This window comes from Procambarus clarkii, chromosome 27, assembly GCF_040958095.1.
Source record: "Procambarus clarkii isolate CNS0578487 chromosome 27, FALCON_Pclarkii_2.0, whole genome shotgun sequence".
Taxonomy (NCBI): Eukaryota; Metazoa; Arthropoda; class Malacostraca; order Decapoda; family Cambaridae; genus Procambarus; species Procambarus clarkii.
The window spans coordinates 7,233,557-7,255,961 of record NC_091176.1 but is presented as its reverse complement, the minus strand read 5'-3'; the positions used below and the strand labels follow the sequence as shown (position 1 = coordinate 7,255,961).

Sequence of the window (22,405 nt, the reverse complement as noted above, 5' to 3'; positions counted from 1 at the left end):
TACGCAAAGCGTTTTGGGCATGAAAAACTTAAATGACTAAAGCTTAATACTAATTGAGCATAAAGAATAAAATGAGTTGAGAACAAAATAAAAAAAAAATAAAAACGGGGGAACATGGCTGAAAAAGCAGCACAAATACAATTCTGTCGACAAACAGCGTCATTTAAAAAAACATACATGGGTTGACAACAGAGGGGTAAGGTAGGTTACAGGGAATTTATTAGGTATAGCTTCGTTTTTATCTTAAACTGGTTGAGAGGTGTACAGTCTTTAACATGGTTGGGAAGGTCATTCCACATTCTGGGTCCCTTGATTTGTAGAGCATTTCTAGTTTGATTAAGTCGTACTCTTGGAATATCAAAACTGTATTTATTTCTGGTGTGGTGCTCATGGGATCTGTTACAACCTTCAATGAAGCTTTTGAGGTCAGGATTGGCATTACAGTTCAGCGTTTTATATATGTATAATACACATGAGAGAATGTGCAGTGACTTAATATCTAACATATTCAGAGATTTGAGTAGGGGTACCGAGTGATGTCTGGGGCCAGAGTTGGATATTGTCCTAATAGCAGCTTTGTGTTGAGTAATTAGAGGACGTAAATAATTTTGGGTAGTAGAGCCCCAAGCACAAATACCATAGTTGAGATAGGGATAGATGAGGGAGTAATAGAGAGTCACCAGGGAAGGGCGAGGTACATAATATCTGATCTTAGAAAGAATGCCAACAAATTAGGGATGACAGAGAGCAATTTATAATTGGTGAAGGAGTGTGGTGAAGTTGTGTGTGGTGAGGTGCAGTTGTTTACACCAAGTGTCCGCTGAGAGCGGCCCCGGGCCCGCCTTATCACCACGACTGCACTTCCGGCCGCACCAGCCAGAGGTTTGGTGTAGGCAGCCAGCACTGTGGGGCTCCCTCACCATGCCCCTCCTCACCACGCCCTCCCTCACCAGGCCCTCCCTCACCAGGCCCTCCCTCACCATGCCCCTCCTCACCACGCCATAACTCTGCCGTAATGCACTGTTCCTTACTTCACGCGGCAGCATGGCTGGCTGGGTCTTGAAACATCTTGGGTGGAGAATGGAAGGTGTAAGTAGGGGAAGCGATTGATTGGGGGAGAGGGGAAATAGGAAGGGGTAGAGTGGGAGATGGGAAGGGGGGAAGATGGGTGGAGGGGACTACGAGGGAGAGAGGGAGTGAGTGAAGTTGTAGGTCAGTTGGAGTTCACACCATGCAGCAGCTGGTCCTAGTGTACCAGTGTGTCAGACTTCTTCACTAACATGAAGTTCACTATATTAACAACCTGTCCGAAACGTTGCACGTACTAGTGGCTTTACCAGATTGTAATTACTATGCTATGTATCCTCACAATCCCAATGTACCTTCTTGTTTATATATATATATAAATAAATAAATATCAAAGGTGGTAAACCTCGCCGTCTTTGACGACATCTTTGGGAAGTAAGTTCTTGAAGTATTTCTCTTTGGTAAGATTTATATGGTGATGTAATAATAATAATAACATTTTATTTAGGAAAAGTACATATATAGATGCAGAGATACAAACATAATGATGGATTTATAGATAGCGGTAGTACATACAATACCTAAAGTCACTAGTTCGCATAGTGTTTCGGGCAAGGTGAGGCGGGGAAAAACACTTGGACTAAAACTTAATAGTAATTGAGCTTAAAGTATAAATTGTGTTGCAAGAAAAAAAAGATAAAAAAGGGGGAACATGGTAGAAAATAGCCAATATACAAGTTGGTCAACAAACTGCATTGTTTAAAAATAGTAAAACAAGGGATGACATTTAGGGGGTAAGGTAGGTTACAGGAGGTTATTAGGTAGTACTTAATTTTTCTCTTAAACTGGTTGAGAGAGGTACATGTGGCCTTTGACATGATTGGGAAGGTCATTCCACATTCTGGGTCCCTTGATTTGTAGAGCATTTCTAGTTTGGTTAAATCGCACACTTGGAATATCAAATAGGTATTTGTTTCTGGTGTGGTGCTCATGGGTTCTGTTACAACCTTCTAGGAAGCGTTGAAGGTCAGGATTGACATTACAGTTTAGCGTTTTATATATATATAATACACATGAGAGAATGTGCAGTGACTTAATATCTAACATATTCAGAGATTTGAGTAAGGGTACCGAGTGCTGTCTGGGGCCAGAGTTGGATATTGTCCTAATAGCAGCTTTGTGTTGAGTAATTAGAGGACATAAATGATTTTGGGTAGTAGAACCCCAAGCACAAATACCATAGTTGAGATATGGATAGATGAGGGAGTAATAGAGTGTCACCAGGGCAGGGCGAGGTACATAATATCTGATCTTAGAAAGAATGCCAACAGTTTTTGAAACTTTTTTTTTGCTATATTTAGAATGTGTCCCTGGAAATTCAGTTTGTAACGTAATGTGTTGTGATGTATTAGGCTACTCACCACCAGCCCGCCCCAGGCTGACACACACACACACACACACACACACACACACACACACACACACACACACACACACACACACACACACACACACACACACACCTGGCCACCATGTTGACCCCTGGTGGTACACCTGGCCACCATGTTGACCCCTGGTGGTACACCTGGCCACCATGTTGACCCCTGGTGGTACACCTGGCCACCATGTTGATCCCTGGTGGTACACCTGGCCACCATGTTGACCCCTGGTGGTACACCTGGCCACCATGTTGACCCCTGGTGGTACACCTGGCCACCATGTTGACCCCTGGTGGTACACCTGGCCACCATGTTGACCCCTGGTGGTACACCTGGCCACCATGTTGACCCCTGGTGGTACACCTGGCCACCATGTTGACCCCTGGAGGTACACCTGGCCACCATGTTGACCCCTGGTGGTACACCTGGCCACCATGTTGACCCCTGGTGGTACACCTGGCCACCATGTTGACCCCTGGTGGTACACCTGGCCACCATGTTGGCCCCTGGTGGTACACCTGGCCACCATGTTGACCCTGGTGGTACACCTGGCCACCATGTTGGCCCCTGGTGGTACACCTGGCCACCATGTTGACCCTGTGGTACACCTGGCCACCATGTTGGCCCCCTGGTGGTACACCTGGCCACCATGTTGGCCCCTGGTGGTACACCTGGCCACCATGTTGGCCCCTGGTGGTACACCTGGCCACCATGTTGGCCCCTGGTGGTACACCTGGCCACCATGTTTGGCCCCTGGTGGTACACCTGGCCACCATGTTGGCCCCTGGTGGTACACCTGGCCACCAGGTTGCCCCTGTGGGTACACCTGGCCACCATGTTGCCCCGGTGTGTACACCTGGCCACCATGTTGGGCCCCTGGTGGTACACCTGGCCACCATGTTGGCCCCTGGTGGTACACCTGGCCACCATGTTGGCCCCTGGTGGTACACCTGGCCACCATGTTGGCCCCTTGTGGTACACTGGCCACCATGTTGGCCCCTGGTGGTACACCTGGCCACCATGTTGGCCCCTGGTGGTACACCTGGCCACCATGTTGGCCCCTGGTGGTACACCTGGCCACCATGTTGGCCCCTGGTGGTACACCTGGCCACCATGATTGGCCCCTGGTGGTACACCTGGCCACCATGTTGGCCCCTGGTGGTACACCTGGCCACCATGTTGGCCCCTGGTGGTACACCTGGCCATCCATGTTGGGCCCCTGGGTGGTACACCTGGCCACCATGTTGGCCCCTGGTGGTACACCTGGCCACCATGTTGGCCCCTGGTTGGTACACCTGGCCACCATGTTGGCCCCTGGTTGGTACACCTGGCCACCATGTTGGCCCCTGGTTGTACACCTGGCCACCATGTTGGCCCCTGGTTTGTACACCTGGCCACCATGTTGGCCCCTGGTTGGTACACCTGGCCACCATGTTGGCCCCTGGTTGTACACCTGGCCACCATGTTGGCCCCTGGTTGTACACCTGGCCACCATGTTGGCCCCTGGTTGTACACCTGGCCACCATGTTGGCCCCTGGTTGTACACCTGGCCACCATGTTGGCCCCTGGTTGTACACCTGGCCACCATGTTGGCCCCTGGTTGTACACCTGGCCACCATGTTGGCCCCTGGTTGGTACACCTGGCCACCATGTTGGCCCCTGGTTGGTACACCTGGCCACCATGTTGGCCCCTGGTTGGTACACCTGGCCACCATGTTGGCCCCTGGTTGGTACACCTGGCCACCATGTTGGCCCCTGGTTGGTACACCTGGCCACCATGTTGGCCCCTGGTTTGTACACCTGGCCACCATGTTGGCCCCTGGTTGTACACCTGGCCACCATGTTGGCCCCTGGTTGTACACCTGGCCACCATGTTGGCCCCTGGTGGTACACCTGGCCACCATGTTGGCCCCTGGTTTGTACACCTGGCCACCATGTTGGCCCCTGGTTTGTACACCTGGCCACCATGTTGGCCCCTGGTTTGTACACCTGGCCACCATGTTGGCCCCTGGTTGTACACCTGGCCACCATGTTGGCCCCTGGTTGTACACCTGGCCACCATGTTGGCCCCTGGTTGGTACACCTGGCCACCATGTTGGCCCCTGGTTGTACACCTGGCCACCATGTTGGCCCCTGGTGGTACACCTGGCCACCATGTTGGCCCCTGGTTTGTACACCTGGCCACCATGTTGGCCCCTGGTTTGTACACCTGGCCACCATGTTGGCCCCTGGTTTGTACACCTGGCCACCATGTTGGCCCCTGGTTTGTACACCTGGCCACCATGTTGGCCCCTGGTTTGTACACCTGGCCACCATGTTGGCCCCTGGTTTGTACACCTGGCCACCATGTTGGCCCCTGGTTTGTACACCTGGCCACCATGTTGGCCCCTGGTTTGTACACCTGGCCACCATGTTGGCCCCTGGTTGTACACCTGGCCACCATGTTGGCCCCTGGTTTGTACACCTGGCCACCATGTTGGCCCCTGGTTTGTACACCTGGCCACCATGTTGGCCCCTGGTTTGTACACCTGGCCACCATGTTGGCCCCTGGTTTGTACACCTGGCCACCATGTTGGCCCCTGGTTTGTACACCTGGCCACCATGTTGGCCCCTGGTTTGTACACCTGGCCACCATGTTGGCCCCTGGTTTGTACACCTGGCCACCATGTTGGCCCCTGGTTGTACACCTGGCCACCATGTTGGCCCCTGGTTTGTACACCTGGCCACCATGTTGGCCCCTGGTTTGTACACCTGGCCACCATGTTGGCCCCTGGTTTGTACACCTGGCCACCATGTTGGCCCCTGGTGGTACACCTGGCCACCATGTTGGCCCCTGGTGGTACACCTGGCCACCATGTTGGCCCCTGGTGGTACACCTGGCCACCATGTTGGCCCCTGGTGGTACACCTGGCCACCATGTTGGCCCCTGGTGGTACACCTGGCCACCATGTTGGCCCCTGGTTGTACACCTGGCCACCATGTTGGCCCCTGGTGGTACACCTGGCCACCATGTTGGCCCCTGGTGGTACACCTGGCCACCATGTTGGCCCCTGGTGGTACACCTGGCCACCATGTTGGCCCCTGGTGGTACACCTGGCCACCATGTTGGCCCCTGGTTGGTACACCTGGCCACCATGTTGGCCCCTGGTGGTACACCTGGCCACCATGTTGGCCCCTGGTTGTACACCTGGCCACCATGTTGGCCCCTGGTGGTACACCTGGCCACCATGTTGGCCCCTGGTGGTACACCTGGCCACCATGTTGGCCCCTGGTGGTACACCTGGCCACCATGTTGGCCCCTGGTGGTACACCTGGCCACCATGTTGGCCCCTGGTGGTACACCTGGCCACCATGTTGGCCCCTGGTGGTACACCTGGCCACCATGTGTGCCCCTGGTGGTACACCTGGCCACCATGTGTGCCCCTGGTGGTACACCTGGCCACCATGTGTGCCCCTGGTGGTACACCTGGCCACCATGTTGGCCCCTGGTGGTACACCTGGCCACCATGTTGGCCCCTGGTGGTACACCTGGCCACCATGTTGGCCCCTGGTGGTACACCTGGCCACCATGTTGGCCCCTGGTGGTACACCTGGCCACCATGTTGGCCCCTGGTGGTACACCTGGCCACCATGTTGGCCCCTGGTGGTACACCTGGCCACCATGTTGGCCCCTGGTGGTACACCTGGCCACCATGTTGGCCCCTGGTGGTACACCTGGCCACCATGTTGGCCCCTGGTGGTACACCTGGCCACCATGTTGGCCCCTGGTGGTACACCTGGCCACCATGTTGGCCCCTGGTGGTACACCTGGCCACCATGTTGGCCCCTGGTGGTACACCTGGCCACCATGTTGGCCCCTGGTGGTACACCTGGCCACCATGTTGGCCCCTGGTGGTACACCTGGCCACCATGTTGGCCCCTGGTGGTACACCTGGCCACCATGTTGGCCCCTGGTGGTACACCTGGCCACCATGTTGGCCCCTGGTGGTACACCTGGCCACCATGTTGGCCCCTGGTGGTACACCTGGCCACCATGTTGGCCCCTGGTGGTACACCTGGCCACCATGTTGGCCCCTGGTGGTACACCTGGCCACCATGTTGGCCCCTGGTGGTACACCTGGCCACCATGTTGGCCCCTGGTGGTACACCTGGCCACCATGTTGGCCCCATGTCACTCCAGCGTTCGCATCCCGGAGCTCATGTTTGCGTTCAGTTATTCGCTTCCTGCAGGCGTCCCAGTAGAGAAGATAGCGGAGGGCAGTGAGTGATAGCAAGGCCTCAATGTCTCAGGAAAGCTGTAATGTCTCTAAGATTCCTCTTCAGGGGAGACGTTTCATACGAGTATGAATGACATAATACATGTTTTTAGCTTCATTGTTGTACTGGTCGCCTGCAGGAGTGTCGGTGGGGCAGGCGGTGGAGGACCAGCCGCTGTTGTCGGAGAGACCGGAGATCCTGCACGCCAGTGACCAGATGGTGGTGGAGCCTGGCAGCACCCTCAACATTACCTGCAGGGCCTCCCAGCCCGTCGCCTGGTGCACCGACCACGACCACGTCCAAGCTGTCAGTACCAACGTACACGTACACGTACACGTACACGTAAACGTACACGTACACGTACGTACACACACACACACACACACACACACACACACACACACACACACACACACACACACACACACACACACACGAAATTAATCTTAGGTCTCAAGTTGTTAAAATGACAATTATAAAGAGATATTAGGATACTAAGATTACAAGGAAAACTCTACAATACAATAACACTTAGAGATAAAAACAATTTTGCTGTAGAAGAGATTTGTATTGGATAAATTAAATGTGTACTAAGAACTGCCACACCACCTGCCACACTCTCTGCCACACTCTCTGCCACACTCTCTGCCACACTCTCTGCCACACTCTCTGCCACACTCTCTGCCACACTCTCTGCCACACTCTCTGCCACACTCTCTGCCACACTCTCTGCCACACTCTCTGCCACACTCTCTGCCACACTCTCTGCCACACCACCTGCCACACTCTCTGCCACACTCTCTGCCACACTCTCTGCCACACCACCTGCCACATCCTCTGCCACACCACCTGCCACACCACCTGCCACACCACCTGCCACACCACCTGCCACACTCTCTGCCACACCACCTGCCACACCCTCTGCCACACCCTCTGCCACACCACCTGCCACATCCTCTGCCACACCACCTGCCACACTCTCTGCCACACTCTCTGCCACACTCTCTGCCACACCACCTGCCACAGCTGCCACACCCTCTGCCACTCTCTGCCACACCACCTGCCACAACCTCTGCCACACCACCTGCCACACTCTCTGCCACACCACCTGCCACACCACCTGCCACACCACCTGCCACACCCTCTGCCACACCACCTGCCACACCCTCTGCCACACCACCTGCCACACTCTCTGCCACACCACCTGCCACACTCTCTGCCACACTCTCTGCCACACTCTCTGCCACACTCTCTGCCACACTCTCTGCCACACTCTCTGCCACACTCTCTGCCACACTCTCTGCCACACTCTCTGCCACACCACCTGCCACACTCTCTGCCACACCACCTGCCACACTCTCTGCCACACTCTCTGCCACACCACCTGCCACACTCTCTGCCACACCACCTGCCACACCACCTGCCACACTCTTTGCCACACCACCTGCCACACTCTCTGCCACACCACCTTCCACACTCTCTGCCACACCACCTGCCACACTCTCTGCCACACCACCTGCCACACCACCCACACTCTCTGCCACACTCTCTGCCACACCACCTTCCACACTCTCTGCCACACCACCTGCCACACTCTCTGCCACACCACCTGCCACACTCTCTGCCACACCACCTGCCACACTCTCTGCCACACTCTCTGCCACACTCTCTGCCACACTCTCTGCCACACCACCTACCACACTCTGCCACACCACCTGCCACACTCTGCCACACTCTGCCACACACACCTGCCACACCACCTGCCACACTCTCTGCCACACTCTCTGCCACACCACCTGCCACACTCTCTGCCACACCACCTGCCACACTCTCTGCCACACTCTCTGCCACACTCTCTGCCACACTCTCTGCCACACTCTCTGCCACACTCTCTGCCACACTCTCTGCCACACCACCTGCCACGCCCTCTGCCACGCCCTCTGCCACACTCTCTGCCACACTCTCTGCCACACCACCTGCCACACCCCCTGCCACACCCCCTGCCACACCACCTGCCACACTCTCTGCCACACCCCCTGCCACACCACCTGCCACACCCTCTGCCACACTCAATGCCACACACTCTGCCACACTCTCTGCCACACTCTCTGCCACACCCTCTGCCACACCCTCTGCCACACCCTCTGCCACACTCTCTGCCACACACTCTGCCACACTCTCTGCCACACTCTCTGCCACACTCTCTGCCACACCCTCTGCCACACCCTCTGCCACACCCTCTGCCACACCCTCTGCCACACCCTCTGCCACACCCTCTGCCCCACACTCTGCCACACTCTCTGCCACACCCTCTGCAACACCACCACACAACCTTAGCTTCTATTTTGTTTACCATCAGCCAATGTTGTTAATTGTGCAGAGAATTATGGCAGACAACGTCAGGTATACGAGGGTGTGACCTGTTTGTCCTGTGACCTGTGTGACCTGTGACCTGTGTGACCTGTGACCTGTGTGACATGTGATCTGTGTGACCTGTGACCTGTGTGACATGTGATCTGTGTGACCTGTGACCTGTGTGACCTGTGATCTGTGTGACCTGTGATCTGTGTGACCTGTGACATGTGTGACCTGTGACATGTGTGACCTGTAACATGTGTGACCTGTGACATGTGTGACCTGTGACATGTGTGACCTGTGACATGTGTGACCTGTGACATGTGTGACCTGTGACATGTGTGACCTGTGACATCTGTGACATGTGACCTGTGACCTGTGACATGTGTGGCCTGTGTGACCTGTGACCTGTATGACCTGTGACATGTGTGGCCTGTGTGACCTGTGACCTGTGTTACCTGTGTGACATGTGTGACCTGTGAGACCTGTGACCTATGACCTGTGATCTGTGTGACCTGTGTGACCTGTGATCTGTGTGACCTGTGACCTGTGACATGTGTGACCTGTGACATGTGTGACCTGTGACATGTGTGACCTGTGACATGTGTGACCTGTGACATCTGTGACCTGTGATCTGTGTGACCTGTGACATGTGTGACCTGTGTGACCTGAGATCTGTGTGACCTGTGACATGTGTGACCTGTGTGACCTGTGACCTGTGACATGTGACCTGTGACATGTGTGACCTGTGACATGTGTGACCTGTGACATGTGTGACCTGTGACCTGTGTGACATGTGACCTGTGTGACCTGTGACCTGTGTGACATGTGTGACCTGTGACATGTGTGACCTGTGATCTGTGTGACCTGTGATCTGTGTGACCTGTGTGACCTGTGACATGTGTGACCTGTGACATGTGTGACCTGTGACATGTGTGACCTGTGACATGTGTGACCTGTGATCTGTGTGACCTGTGACCTGTGTGACCTGTGACCTGTGACATGTGTGACCTGTGACATGTGTGACCTGTGTGACCTGTGACCTGTGTGATCTGTGATCTGTGTGACCTGTGACCTGTGTACTCACCTACTCACCTACTCACCTGTGACCTGTGACATGTGTGACCTGTGACATGTGTGACCTGTGACATGTGTGACCTGTGACATGTGTGACCTGTGACATGTGTGACCTGTGATCTGTGTGACCTGTGACATGTGTGACCTGTGACATGTGTGACCTGTGACATGTGTGACCTGTGACATGTGTGACGTGTGACATGTGTGACGTGTGACCTGTGACATGTGTGACATGTGTGACCTGTGATCTGTGTGACCTGTGACCTGTGTGACCTGTAACATGTGTGACCTGTAACATGTGTGACCTGTGACCTGTGTGACCTGTGACATGTGTGACCTGTGACCTGTGTGACCTGTGATCTGTGTGACCTGTGACCTGTGACCTGTGTGACCTGTAACATCTGTGACCTGTGTGTCCTGTGACCTGTGTGTCCTGTGACATGTGTGATCTGTGTCACCTCTAAGCTGTGTCATCTCTCCCTCAGGAACACTACCATGAGATCCTCGACCCTGGTCACCCCAAGCCTTACGTCGTCAACCTTCTGGTGAGTCAGCCGCCGAGCTGGTGTCAGGAGGGGGTGTCAGCCGCCCAGCTGCTGTCAGGAGGGGTGTCAGCCGCCCAGCTGCTGTCAGGAGGGGTGTCAGCCGCCCAGCTGCTGTCAGGAGGGGGTGTCAGCCGCCCAGCTGCTGTCAGGAGGGGTGTTAGCCGCCCAGCTGGTGTCAGGAGGGGGTGTCAGCCGCCCAGCTGGTGTCAGGAGGGGGTGTCAGCCGCCCAGCTGGTGTCAGGAGGGGGTGTCAGCCGCCCAGCTGGTGTCAGGAGGGGGTGTCAGCCGCCCAGCTGGTGTCAGGAGGGGGTGTCAGCCGCCCAGCTGGTGTCAGCAGGGGTGTCAGCCGCTCAGCTGGTGTCAGGAGGGGTGTCAGCCGTCCAGTTAGTGTCAGGAGGGGGTGTCAGCCGCCTAGCTGGTGTCAGGAGGGGTGTCAGCTGTCCAGTTAGTGTCAGGAGGGGGTGTCAGCCGCCCAGCTGGTGTCAGGAGGGGGGTGTCAGCCGCCCAGCTGGTGTCAGGAGGGGGTGTCAGCCGCCCAGCTGGTGTCAGGAGGGGGTGTCAGCCGTTCAGCTAGTGTCAGGAGGGGGTGTCAGCCGTCCAGCTAGTGTCAGGAGGGGGTGTCAGCCGTCCAGTTGGTGTCAGCCGTCCAGTTGGTGTCAGGAGGGGTGTCAGCCGTCCAGCTAGTGTCAGTAGGGGGTGTCAGCCGTCCAGCTAGTGTCAGGAGGGGGTGTCAACCGTCCAGCTAGTGTCAGGAGGGGGTGTCAGCCGTCCAGCTAGTGTCAGGAGGGGGTGTCAGCCGTCCAGCTGGTGTCAGGAGGGGTGTCAGCCGTCCAGCTAGTGTCAGGAGGGGGTGTCAGCCGTCCAGCTGGTGTCAGGAGGGGTGTCAGCCGTCACGCTGGTGTCAGGAGGGGGTGTCAGCCGTCGAGCTGGTGTCAGGAGGGGGTGTCAGCTTCCCAGCTGGTGTCAGGAGGGGGTGTCAGCCGCTCAGCTGGTGTCAGGAGGGGTGTCAGCCGCGTAGTTGGTGTCAGGAGGGGTGTCAGCCGCCCAGCTGGTGTCAGGAGGGGTGTCAGCCGTCCAGCTGCTGTCAGGAAGGGGTGTCAGCCGTCCAGCTGGTGTCAGGAGGGGGTGTCAGCCGTCCAGCTGGTGTCAGGAGGGGGTGTCAGCCGTCCAGCTGGTGTCAGGAGGGGGTGTCAGCCGTCCAGCTGCTGTCAGGAGGGGGTGTCAGCCGTCCAGCTGGTGTCAGGAGGGGTGTCAGCCGTCACGCTGTTGTCAGGAGGGGGTGTCAGCCGCCCAGCTGGTGTCAGGAGGGGGTGTCAGCCTCCCAGCTGGTGTCAGGAGGGGGTGTCAGCCTCCCAGCTGGTGTCAGGAGGGGGTGTCAGCCTCCCAGCTGGTGTCAGGAGGGGGTGTCAGCCTCCCAGCTGGTGTCAGGAGGGGGTGTCAGCCTCCCAGCTGGTGTCAGGAGGGGGTGTCAGCCTCCCAGCTGGTGTCAGGAAGGGGTGTCAGCCTCCCAGCTGGTGTCAGGAGGGGGTGTCAGCCGCCCAGCTGGTGTCAGGAGGGGGTGTCAGCCGCCCAGCTGGTGTCAGGAGGGGTGTCAGCCGTCCAGCTGGTGTCAGGAGGGGGTGTCAGCCGCGTAGTTGGTGTCAGGAGGGGTGTCAGCCGCCTAGCTGGTGTCAGGAGGGGGTGTCAGCCGCCCAGCTGGTGTCAGGAGGGGTGTCAGCCGTCCAGGTGGTGTCAGGAGGGGGTGTCAGCCGTCCAGCTGGTGTCAGGAGGGGTGTCAGCCGCGTAGTTGGTGTCAGGGGGGGGGTGTCAGCCGCCCAGCTGGTGTCAGGAGGAGGGAGGGAATGGAACGGACACAAAGAGGAGGGTACATGATCATGAACCCTTATACCCCATATCTCGTACCCACATACCCATTCCCTGGTGCCCTGGTCCTCCGTGGCGGTGTTGTAACAGGTGTGGTTCCTGCCGCAGGTGGAGGCCGTCAACTACACACATGTGGGCTACTACTCGTGTCTCCACAACACCACAGAGAACATGGCCAACCTCGGCTGTGACGTCGACGACCCACTCATAGCTTCCATTTATGTCTACGTCAGAGGTAGGTGGTGTGGTGGGCGTTGGTGTGGTGGGTGTTGGTGTGGTGGGTGTTGGTGTGGTGGGTGTTGGTGTGGTGGGTGTTGGTGTGGTGGGTGTTGGTGTGGTGGGTGTTGGTGTGGTGGGTGTTGGTGTGGTGTGGTGGGTGGTGTGGTGTGGTGTTGGTGTGGTGTGGTGGTGTAGTGGGGGGTGTTGGTTTGGTGGGTGTTGGTGTGGTGGGTGTTGGTGGTGGGTGTTGGTGTGGTGTGGTGGTGTGGTGTGGTGTGGTGGGTGTTGGTGTGGTGTGGTGTGGGGGGGTGTTGGTTTGGTGGGTGTTGGTGTGGTGGGTGTTGGTGGTGTGGTGGGTGTTGGTGTGGTGGGTGTTGGTGTGGTGGGTGTTGGTGTGGTGGGTGTTGGTGTGGTGTGGTGTGGGGGGGGTGTTGGTTTGGTGGGTGTTGGTGTGGTGGGTGTTGGTGGTGGGTGTGGTGGGTGTTGGTGGTGTGGTGGGTGTTGGTGTGGTGTGGTGGTGTGGTGGGTGGTGTGGTGGGTGTTGGTTTTGGGGTGGTGGGTGTTGGTGTGGTGGGTGGTGGTGTGGTGTGGTGGTGTTGGTTTGGTGGGTGGTGGTGTGGTTGGTGGTGTGGTGGGTGGTGTGGGGGGGGGTAGTGTGGTGGGTGTAGTGGGTGGTGGTGTGGTGGGTGTTGGTGTGGTGGTGTGGTAGTGTGGTGGGTGTTGGTGTGGTGGGTGTTGGTGTGGTGGGTGTTGGTGTGGTGGGTGTTGGTGTGGTGGGTGGTGTGGGGGGGTAGTGCGGTGGGTGTAGTGGGTGGTGGTGTGGTGGGTGTTGGTGTGGTGGGTGTTGGTGTGGTGGTGTGGTAGTGTGGTGGGTGTTGGTGTGGTGGTTGGTGGTGTGGTGGTTGGTGGTGTGGTGGGTGGTGGTGTGGTGGGTGTTGGTGTGGTGGGTGTTGGTGTGGTGGGTGTTGGTGTGGTGGGGGTTGGTGTGGTGGGTGCTGGTGTGGTGGGTGCTGGTGTGGTGGGTGTTGGTGTGGTGGGTGTTGGTGTGGTGGGTGTTGGTGTGGTGGGTGGTGGTGTGGTGGGTGGTGTTGGGGGGTAGTGTGGTGGGTGTAGTGGGTGGTGGTGTGGTGGGTGTTGGTGTGGTGGTGTGGTAGTGTGGTGGGTGTTGGTGTGGTGGGTGGTGGTGTGGTGGGTGGGTGGTGGTGTGGTGGGTGCTGGTGTGGTGGGTGTTGGTGTGGTGGGGGTTGGTGTGGTGGGTGCTGGTGTGGTGGGTGCTGGTGTGGTGGGTGTTGGTGTGGTGGGGGTTGGTGTGGTGGTTGGTGGTGTGGTGGGTGTTGGTGTGGTGGTGTGGTGGGTGGTGGTGGTGTGGTGGGTGTTGGTGTAATAAGATTGATGGTTCTAAATGATTTACTATCCCCTATATTGCGACATCTTCATCTCTCTCTCTCTCATAATACAACATATACTAAGACAATGTCTTCTCTCACCCCGGCCACAGACCCGGACAACCTGCTGACGGAGGAGTCCAGGAAAGTGATGTATGAGGGCAAAGCGAACCAGTCCTTCACGTTCCCTTGCAAGCCCACCTTCCCTGAGGTCAACATCACCCTAGAGAAGGCTCAGGGTCACTTTGTAAGTTGTTCAATGTTTGCTAGTGTAGGGACACGCTCTCACCCTTGTACACCCAGTACCAGGCTCCTGTACACCCAGTACCAGGCTCCTGTACACCCAGTACCAGGCTCCTGTACACCCAGTACCAGGCTCCTGTACACCCAGTACCAGGCTCCTGTACACCCAGTACCAGGCTCCTGTACACCCAGTATCATCCAGGCTCCTGTACACCCAGTACCTGGCTCCTGTACACCCAGTACCTGGCCCCTTGTACACCCAGTACCTGGCCCCTGTACCATCCAGGCTCCTGTACACCCAGTACCTGGCCCCTGTACACCCAGTACCTGGCCCCTGTACACCCAGTACCTGGCCCCTGTACACCCAGTACCTGGCTCCTGTACACCCAGTACCTGGCCCCTTGTACACCCAGTACCTGGCCCCTTGTACACCCAGTACCTGGCCCCTTGTACACCCAGTACCTGGCCCCTGTACACCCAGTACCTGGCCCCTTGTACACCCAGTACCTGGCCCCTGTACCATCCAGGCTCCTGTACACCCAGTACCAGGCTCCTGTACACCCAGTACCTGGCCCCTTGTACACCCAGTACCAGGTTCCTGTACACCCAGTACCAGGCTCCTGTACACCCAGTACCAGGCTCCTGTACACCCAGTACCTTCCAGGCTCCTGTAAATCCAGTACCTGGTCCCCTTTACACCCAGTACCTGGTCCCCTGTACATCCAGTACCTGGCTCCTGTACACCCAGTACCTGGCTCCTGTACACCCAGTACCAGGTTCCTGTACACCCAGTACCTGGCCTCTGTACACCCAGTACCTGGCCCTGGACTACCTGGAGTTGGGGGGGACATGATCACCACATACAAGATTCTCACAGGAATTGATATACCCAACCTGTCCTCTTAAAAATAACGTCGCGTTTTTGCTTGTATGAGCTCTATGGCCAAAATTGGACGTAATTTGAAATGAAATCGGCGCAAGAAAGTGATGTACTGTCCCGTTTTCTATTTAAGTCCTCTGGCTTACTCGGTAAGGTTAGGAGAGGAAACTTTCAATTAACGGGTTTCATGACGTTTTGGAACCTTATGAGAATTTCCTGCCCTCCTAACCTACCATAGGACCCTTAACTTACTGTTGTATTAAAAAAAATAAGAAATTTATTTTAAATTTTTTTCATTTTCAAATTACTTTTATTTTCGGCCATACGGGTAAACGACCAAATTCAAAGGTAATTTGTAAGAGGACAAGTTTCCGGAAACACAGGTGGAAATTGAGTGCCCAAAGAAGCCATAGAAACATTAGAATTATTTTTTAGTGTCAGAGTATTTAACAAATGGAATGTATTAGGCAGTGATGTGGTGGATGCTGACTCCATACACAGTTTCAGTTGTAGATATGATAGAGCCCAGTAGGCTCAGGAACCTGTACACCAGTTGATTGACAGTTGAGAGGCGGAACCAAAGAGCCAGGGGCTAGATTCACGAAGCAGTTACACGAACACTTACGAACCTGTACATCTTTTCTCAATCTTTGGCGGCTTTGTTTACAATTATTAAACAGTTAATGTTCTCCGAAGCACCTGGAGGCTGTTTATAACAATAACAACAGCTGATTAGCAAGTTTTCATGCTTGTAAACTGTTTAATAAATGTAACCAAATTCATCAAAGATTGAGTAAAGATATACACGTTCGTAAGTACCTGCTTAACTGCTTCATGAATCTGGCCCCAGAGCTCAACCCCCGGCAAGCACAACTAGATGAGTAGAGACACATACACACACACGTCAGGTAGAGTGTGTGCACCACTTCCCCACCCTGAGGCAGCCTTGGTACTGCAGGACCCGCGGAGCGGTGTGACGTTGTCGAAGCCAGAGTTCGGCATGTACCAATGCATCGGCCGCTACCTTGACCTGCAAAGTGAACGTGACATGATCTTCATGCATAGTTAGTATTGGCACAGTTACGCTTTGAGCTTCTTTGAACCAGCTTCAACCCAAGAGACTTCATCTGCTTGTGATCTAAACTGCGGCCTTGCCTAACCACCTGCACTAGCGACAATTTGCCTTAACTATTTTACTAACCCTCGCTAATTAATAGCTAAACTAATCCAGCAAGTCGAAAGTATACCAAGACTGTACAAGATGTAAACCTTACAAGCCTACAGCCCATTGTTAGCACGAGTCTGAGGCCATGGTCCAGGGAGGATCACAGTAGGGATGTTTACACCATAGTCCCCCCTCCACCCTGTACACTGGGTGCACCGGGAGTCCAGGCCCCCCCTCCACCCTGTACACTGGGTGCACCGGGAGTCCAGGTCCCCCCTCCACCCTGTACACTGGGTGCACCGGGAGTCCAGGCCCCCCCTCCACCCTGTACACTGGGTGCACCGGGAGTCCAGGCCCCCCCTCCACCCTGTACACTGGGTGCACCGGGAGTCCAGGTGGAGTGGACCCTCTACGGTGTGAGGGTTTTGGGGGATGTGAACGTGGTTATCTTGAGCTGATTTCGGGGCTTTTTAGTGTCCCTGCGGCCCGGTCCTTGACCAGGCCTCCACCCCCAGGAAGCAGCCCGTGACAACTGACTAACACCCAGGTACCTATTTACTGCTAGGTAACAGGGGCATAGGGTGAAAGAAACTCTGCCCATTGTTTCTCGCCGGCGTCTGGGATCGAACCCCAGGACCACAGGATCACAAGTCCAGCGTGCTGTCCGCTCGGCCGACCGGCTCCCTGGTGAGAACATTGTATGAGGGATTTTTGGATGCGTACCGGAGTGCGAGGAATTTCTGTGATAAAGCCATCCTCGCAAGTGAGTGAGTCTGTGATTGGTGGAGAGGGTTGTGGGAGGAGCATAACAGGTAAGGTAAGATGGTGACTCCCTCCTGTGTGGAAGAGGTTGTAAAAGTTTAAGCTCCGCACTATATTTTGTCAGAGAGCGTTTGGCGTTTTTGGGATGAGGAGGTGTTTTACGAAGAGGGAGATAAACCTTTACAGAGGGATAGAACAAAGAGAATTGTGTGTTTGAGGGATAAATGTATATGGAGATGTCTTTAGCAGTATTATCATGTATGAAACGAATCACATGTAAAGATGGGAATGTTTTATCAGAACAGGAGAACGATTGAGTGACAGAGTTAACAATCCATACATGGATCTACGAAGCAAGTAACTAAGTAGACCGTCGCTTTAGGTGAAGAGAGAGAGAGAGAGGGAGAGAGAGAGAGAGAGAGAGAGAGAGAGAGAGAGGGGGAGGAACCTACCTACCTACTTGAGAGCATCAGCTGCGAGACCTACATCCTTCTTCGATGGTGTATCAGGCAGAATTAAGGTTGAAACCTTTGTTCGCTGCAAATATGGACAGTGATTATTTGTGGTTGGTGCATGTGCATCTCTACCTGAGCAGGTGGGCCGCCCGCCCGCCATGTAGCATCACTACTCCTTTGCTAATCAGTGATATCATCGCTGTCAACTCTGTATAATAATAACCGTCAACTGTAATAATAAATTATATTTGTAGATCCTAGTGCCCTTTACTCAGTCATGTTCGCGCTTTAAACTTTACTGGATGGCTGAGAAGAATTTATGATAACACGTCCATATATTTCCTTTTTAGTGAATCGTTGGATATTTACTAATTTTTTTTATTATTATTTTTGTTTTTTCTGCACTCGTCCATAATTATGTCTGCCCACTCCGTTCAATGATTCAACTTCTCGTTTCTTAAGCGATTGTTTGAAAGTCCGGCCCCCTCCCCATCCGGCCAGTTGGTGTCGTGAGGGGGCTTGGTGGACGGCTGCCGGAGTGTGATGCTCCGTTGGGCAGTCCTCTGTCCTTTTCTGGCCTTGCACTCCTGCTGCTGTCTTCTCCAATTGTGCCGGATCGCTTTTCCTTTTCCTTATGTTTCGTTTTTCTCCCCCCTCTTCTCCTATCTGCTTGTCGTTTCCTGCCGACCTTTTGCTTGTTTTGGATTATTTCTTTGGACTTCTTCTCTTTTGACGCCCGGGTGCTTGAGGAGGCATACTCTTGCACCCGTAGAACTGTAGTACCCAACGTCTCGAGCGAGGGGAACCTTTTATTGTCAATCCCCCTTTCGTCGCTGAACCCGATCTCGACGGACTGACGGTTCTTAAGGTGGCGTTTGTGGGGCGTATACTCACGACGCACCCCTAGGGGGCCCCGGCATGATCGGCGATAGCTTCCTGTTGGGTGTCCTGCCTCTAATTATGGCTCCATGGTGGGTATGGGGGCACATTCGTGGATGAATTTGTCACTTTTCGTCTCTATGTCGTTGAATGTTTCCGTTGTACCCTCTCAGGCTCGTGGGGTGGGCGACCAAGCCCCCGAGTTGGCCTGTATTGGAAGACCAGACTCTGTAGCTCCCACTGCGTTGGGCCCCGACCTTGCTCCTCCTTTGACCGTCCTGACTTCTTCCCCCAGCTCCCCTCCCTCCTCTGTGGTTGGGTCGAGCCTCCAGCCCCCGGTGGTGACCACTTCGTCCCCTGGTGTGGCTAAGTCTTTCGTTGTGACTACTGCGCCTTTTGACCCCTCTCTCTCTAGGGGTTCTCAACGCCGTTCGCGCCCCAACCGCACTCGCTCGATTCCTTCCCGTGCTGATGCGTATCAGGCCTTGTTTGGTTCTGCTTCATGGGCCAAATACTTTGATCTCCTCCCTCTTGATTCTGCGCCTCCTGACGATTTCTCCCTCCATCGGCATCTTGTAGATTCCGTGGATGCGTCTGTTACTTTCAACCCCACTCGTCTCTGTACACGTGTCGTTGCTGCTCCTTCTCAGGATGCGGCTTCCCGCTTGGCTGCCTTATCTTGCCTTGGCGAGATCCCTGTTCGGGTCTCCAAGAACGTTCAGATGAATGCCAGTGTTGGCACTATTCTCCTCCCACCCCATGTTGCAACCGGTGTTCGGAATCTGCAGGATTGCCACGATGATATTCGGCATATCCTTGATGCCCAAGGCCATTCTGTCCTCCAGGTTGACTCGTTTACTCGTCCCCCTCGTGGTCGTCGCCGTCAACCCCTTCGCGTTGTGAAGATCACCTTTGATGGTAGGACCCTTCCGTCCTGTCATTCTTGCTGGTGCTAGGTGCTCTGTCCAGGAGTATATTCCTTCTCCTCGACTTTGTAACAAGTGCTGGAGGTATGGGCATGGTGCCCTCCGCTGCTCTGGGACTGTCTCTCTCTGTCCTTTGTGTGGGAGTGAAGGTCACTCTAAGTCGGAGTGCACTTCTCCCCAGGCTCGTTGCCTCAACTGCGGTGAGGCCCATCCTACCTTCTCCCGTGCGTGTGTCCATTACAAGCTTGAGGCAGCCATCCTCAACTTGAAGCACCGGGAGCGTTTATCTTTTCCTGAGGCGAGACGCCAGGTTCGCCAGCTCCCGCCTTTTGCTAATATCTCTTATGCTCGCGTGTTGCGCTCTTCCTCTCCTCGTCCTTCCCGCCTTCCTCAGACTCACAACCGTTTCCGGGCCTTGGACCCTGATGCGCCCACTGCCCCCTCCTCTGTTCCTTTGGGTTCTCTCCCGAAGGATCCTCCTCCTGGTCCTCTGTCTGGGGTTCCCCTTCCTTCTACCCGGTCTATCGTATCTCCTGTGTCTTCTTCCTCGTCCCCCTCCAATCCTCCTTCCCATCCTCTTCCTCCATCTATCGGCTCTCCCCACCGCCTGTCGGTGCGGGCGGATGTCCATCGCTCTCCTAACGGCCGTCGTGTGTGCTCTCGTTCGGCTTCTCCTGTTGAGACACTGGAATCCGTTGCCCGGTACGTAGTTGCTGGGACACCGGTCTCTTTAAGTCAGAAGCGAAAGCCTGGCTCCTCTCCTTCCTCTTCCCCGGCGGGTAAGAAGGCTTCCCTTTCTTCCTCAGCTCCTACTTCTGGCTCTGTTGCTCCTTCCCCTCCCGTTTCAGTGATTGCGCCCCCTGTTCCTGCTATGGAGGTTTCTTTGGCCCCTGCTTCCCTTTCGGTTGCTGCTCTTGCTGAGGTGCGCTCCCCTCTTTCTACTCCCCCTCTTCCTGCTGCTGTCCTTGACTGCTCCTCTCCGTTGTCTCCTCCTCTTCCTCCTCCTCCTCCTCCTCCTCCGGACCCCGCCCGCCCACCTCTGATCTGTTCTCCCGTTTCCTTCCCTCCGTCTTTGCTCAGTTTACCCATGCCCCCTAACCCTGACTTTGCTGACCCTGATCCCGACCCTGATATTCTTTAACGTGCTCTGTTGCTCTTTCGCCTTTGTTTCTTCCTTGTTCTCTGTTTTTGTCCTTTCTCTTCTCGTCGTTGTCCATTCTTCAATGGAACGTTCGAGGTTATTACGCCAATTTCCTCGAACTCCAACTTCTGATTTCGCGGTTTTCGCCCCTTTGTGTCTGTCTCCAGGAGCCAATGCTTGGTGCTCGTCCTGGTCGTTTTCGTGGCTATTCCTTTCTCTCCCGCCCCCCCCAGCCATTGCTGGGGCTTATAATTCTTCTGCTCTCTTGATTCGTGCTGATGTTCCCTTTGTTCCTTTGCTTTTTCCTTCGCCTCTCCATTGTTCTGCTGCTCGTATCTTTGTGGGGAAATGGTACACAGTTTGTTCCATTTATCTCCCCCCGAGTGTCCCGCTCTCTCTTCCTGATTTGAAACACCTCCTAGACTCCTTGCCGGAGCCTGTGCTCCTGCTGAGTGACTTCAATTGTCGTCATTCTCTTTGGGGTGACGTTCTGACGAATACCCGGGGTCGCCTCCTTGAGCCGTTTCTCCTCTCTTCTTCCCTGTCTCTTCTGAATTCTGGTGAGCCCACTCATTTGGACTCTCGGACTCGCACCCTTTCTTGTCTTGATCTTTCTCTCTGCTCTTCTTCTCTTTACTTAGATTTCACGTGGCAGGTTCTTGATGACCTCCATGGAAGTGATCATTTCCCCATCCTTGTTTCCTTTTTCTCTTTTCGCCCTTCCCTCTCTTTCCCTAGGTGGCAGTTTGCTAAGGCAGACTGGACCCTATTTACCCTCAGTGCTGCTCTCTCTGACCTCTCCCTTCTGCGTCTCTCTCGCGCTCTCCTCCTTTTTCATGACACTGTCTTCAACGCTGCCCTCCGCTCTATTCCTCGCTCTTCCTCTCGGGGTCCACGGAAGTGCGTTCCCTGGTGGAATGCGGACTGTGCTCGGGCTGTCTGCTGTAAGCGTGCAGCCTGGAAGAGGCACCGCCGTAGGCAGACGACCGATTCTTTTCTTTTCTTTCGGAAAGCGAGTGCGGTGGCCCGTGGGGCCATCCGTACGGCTAAACGTGAATGTTGGGCATCTTATGTCTCGACAATTTCGTCCGAAACTCCTCTGCCCCAGATCTGGAAGCATATCCGCAAGATAGCTGGTAAGTTCGTTCCCGATGTTTCACCGGTCCTTCACCTCTGTGGTACTCTTGTGGCGGACCCGTTGCAGGTTGCTTCCGAACTGGGTTCCCACTTTTCTTCTGTTAGCTCTGGTCTTCATCTTCCCCAATCTTTCCTTCTTCGTAAACCTGTCCTTGAGTCTCGTCCTTTAGATTTCTGCACTCGTCTTCAGCTTCCCTATAATGATCCCTTCTCTCTCTCTGAACTTCGTTCTGCCCTGGCCCTCTGCAGTTCTACGGCGGCGGGCTCCGATGGTATTCATTATGAGATGCTTTGCCATCTCCCTCCGAGCACGTCTCAGTATTTACTGAGTCTGTATAATCGGATCTGGGAGTCGTCGTCAGTCCCTGAGGACTGGCTCGATGCCGTTGTCCTCCCTGTTCGCAAACCGGGGTCTCTGGGTACTTTCCCTAAGGACTTTTGCCCTTTTGCCCTCACAAGTTGTGTCTGCAAACTCTTTGAACGTATGGTTAACGTTCGTCTGATGTGGTTCCTGGAACACCATCACCTCCTCTCCCCTTCTCAATTTGGTTTCTGCAAGTGCCGCAGCACGACAGATGTCCTGGTGAACTTGGAGGTTTATATTCAAACTGTTTTTGCTGCGAAGACCTTCGTTGTTGCCGTCCTTTTTGA

At 55.0% G+C, this 22,405-nt stretch overlaps 1 protein-coding gene across 4 annotated transcripts in view; it reads left to right on the top strand.

Annotated features, from left to right (window-relative positions):
- The window catches only part of LOC123762726 (vascular endothelial growth factor receptor kdr-like), a 471,742-nt gene that overhangs the window by 198,244 nt on the left and 251,093 nt on the right, over positions 1-22,405 (top strand). For 3 of the 4 annotated variants that reach the window (XM_069332302.1, XM_069332303.1, XM_069332304.1), the window contains exons 3-6: positions 6,862-7,028; positions 10,640-10,699; positions 12,671-12,797; positions 14,280-14,413. In XM_069332302.1, the coding sequence (XP_069188403.1) occupies positions 6,862-7,028; positions 10,640-10,699; positions 12,671-12,797; positions 14,280-14,413 (488 nt within the window). Of the gene's footprint in view, positions 1-6,861; positions 7,029-10,639; positions 10,700-12,670; positions 12,798-14,279; positions 14,414-16,247; positions 16,354-22,405 lie in introns of all 4 variants that reach the window. The other variant, XM_069332305.1, reaches the window with a different exon arrangement.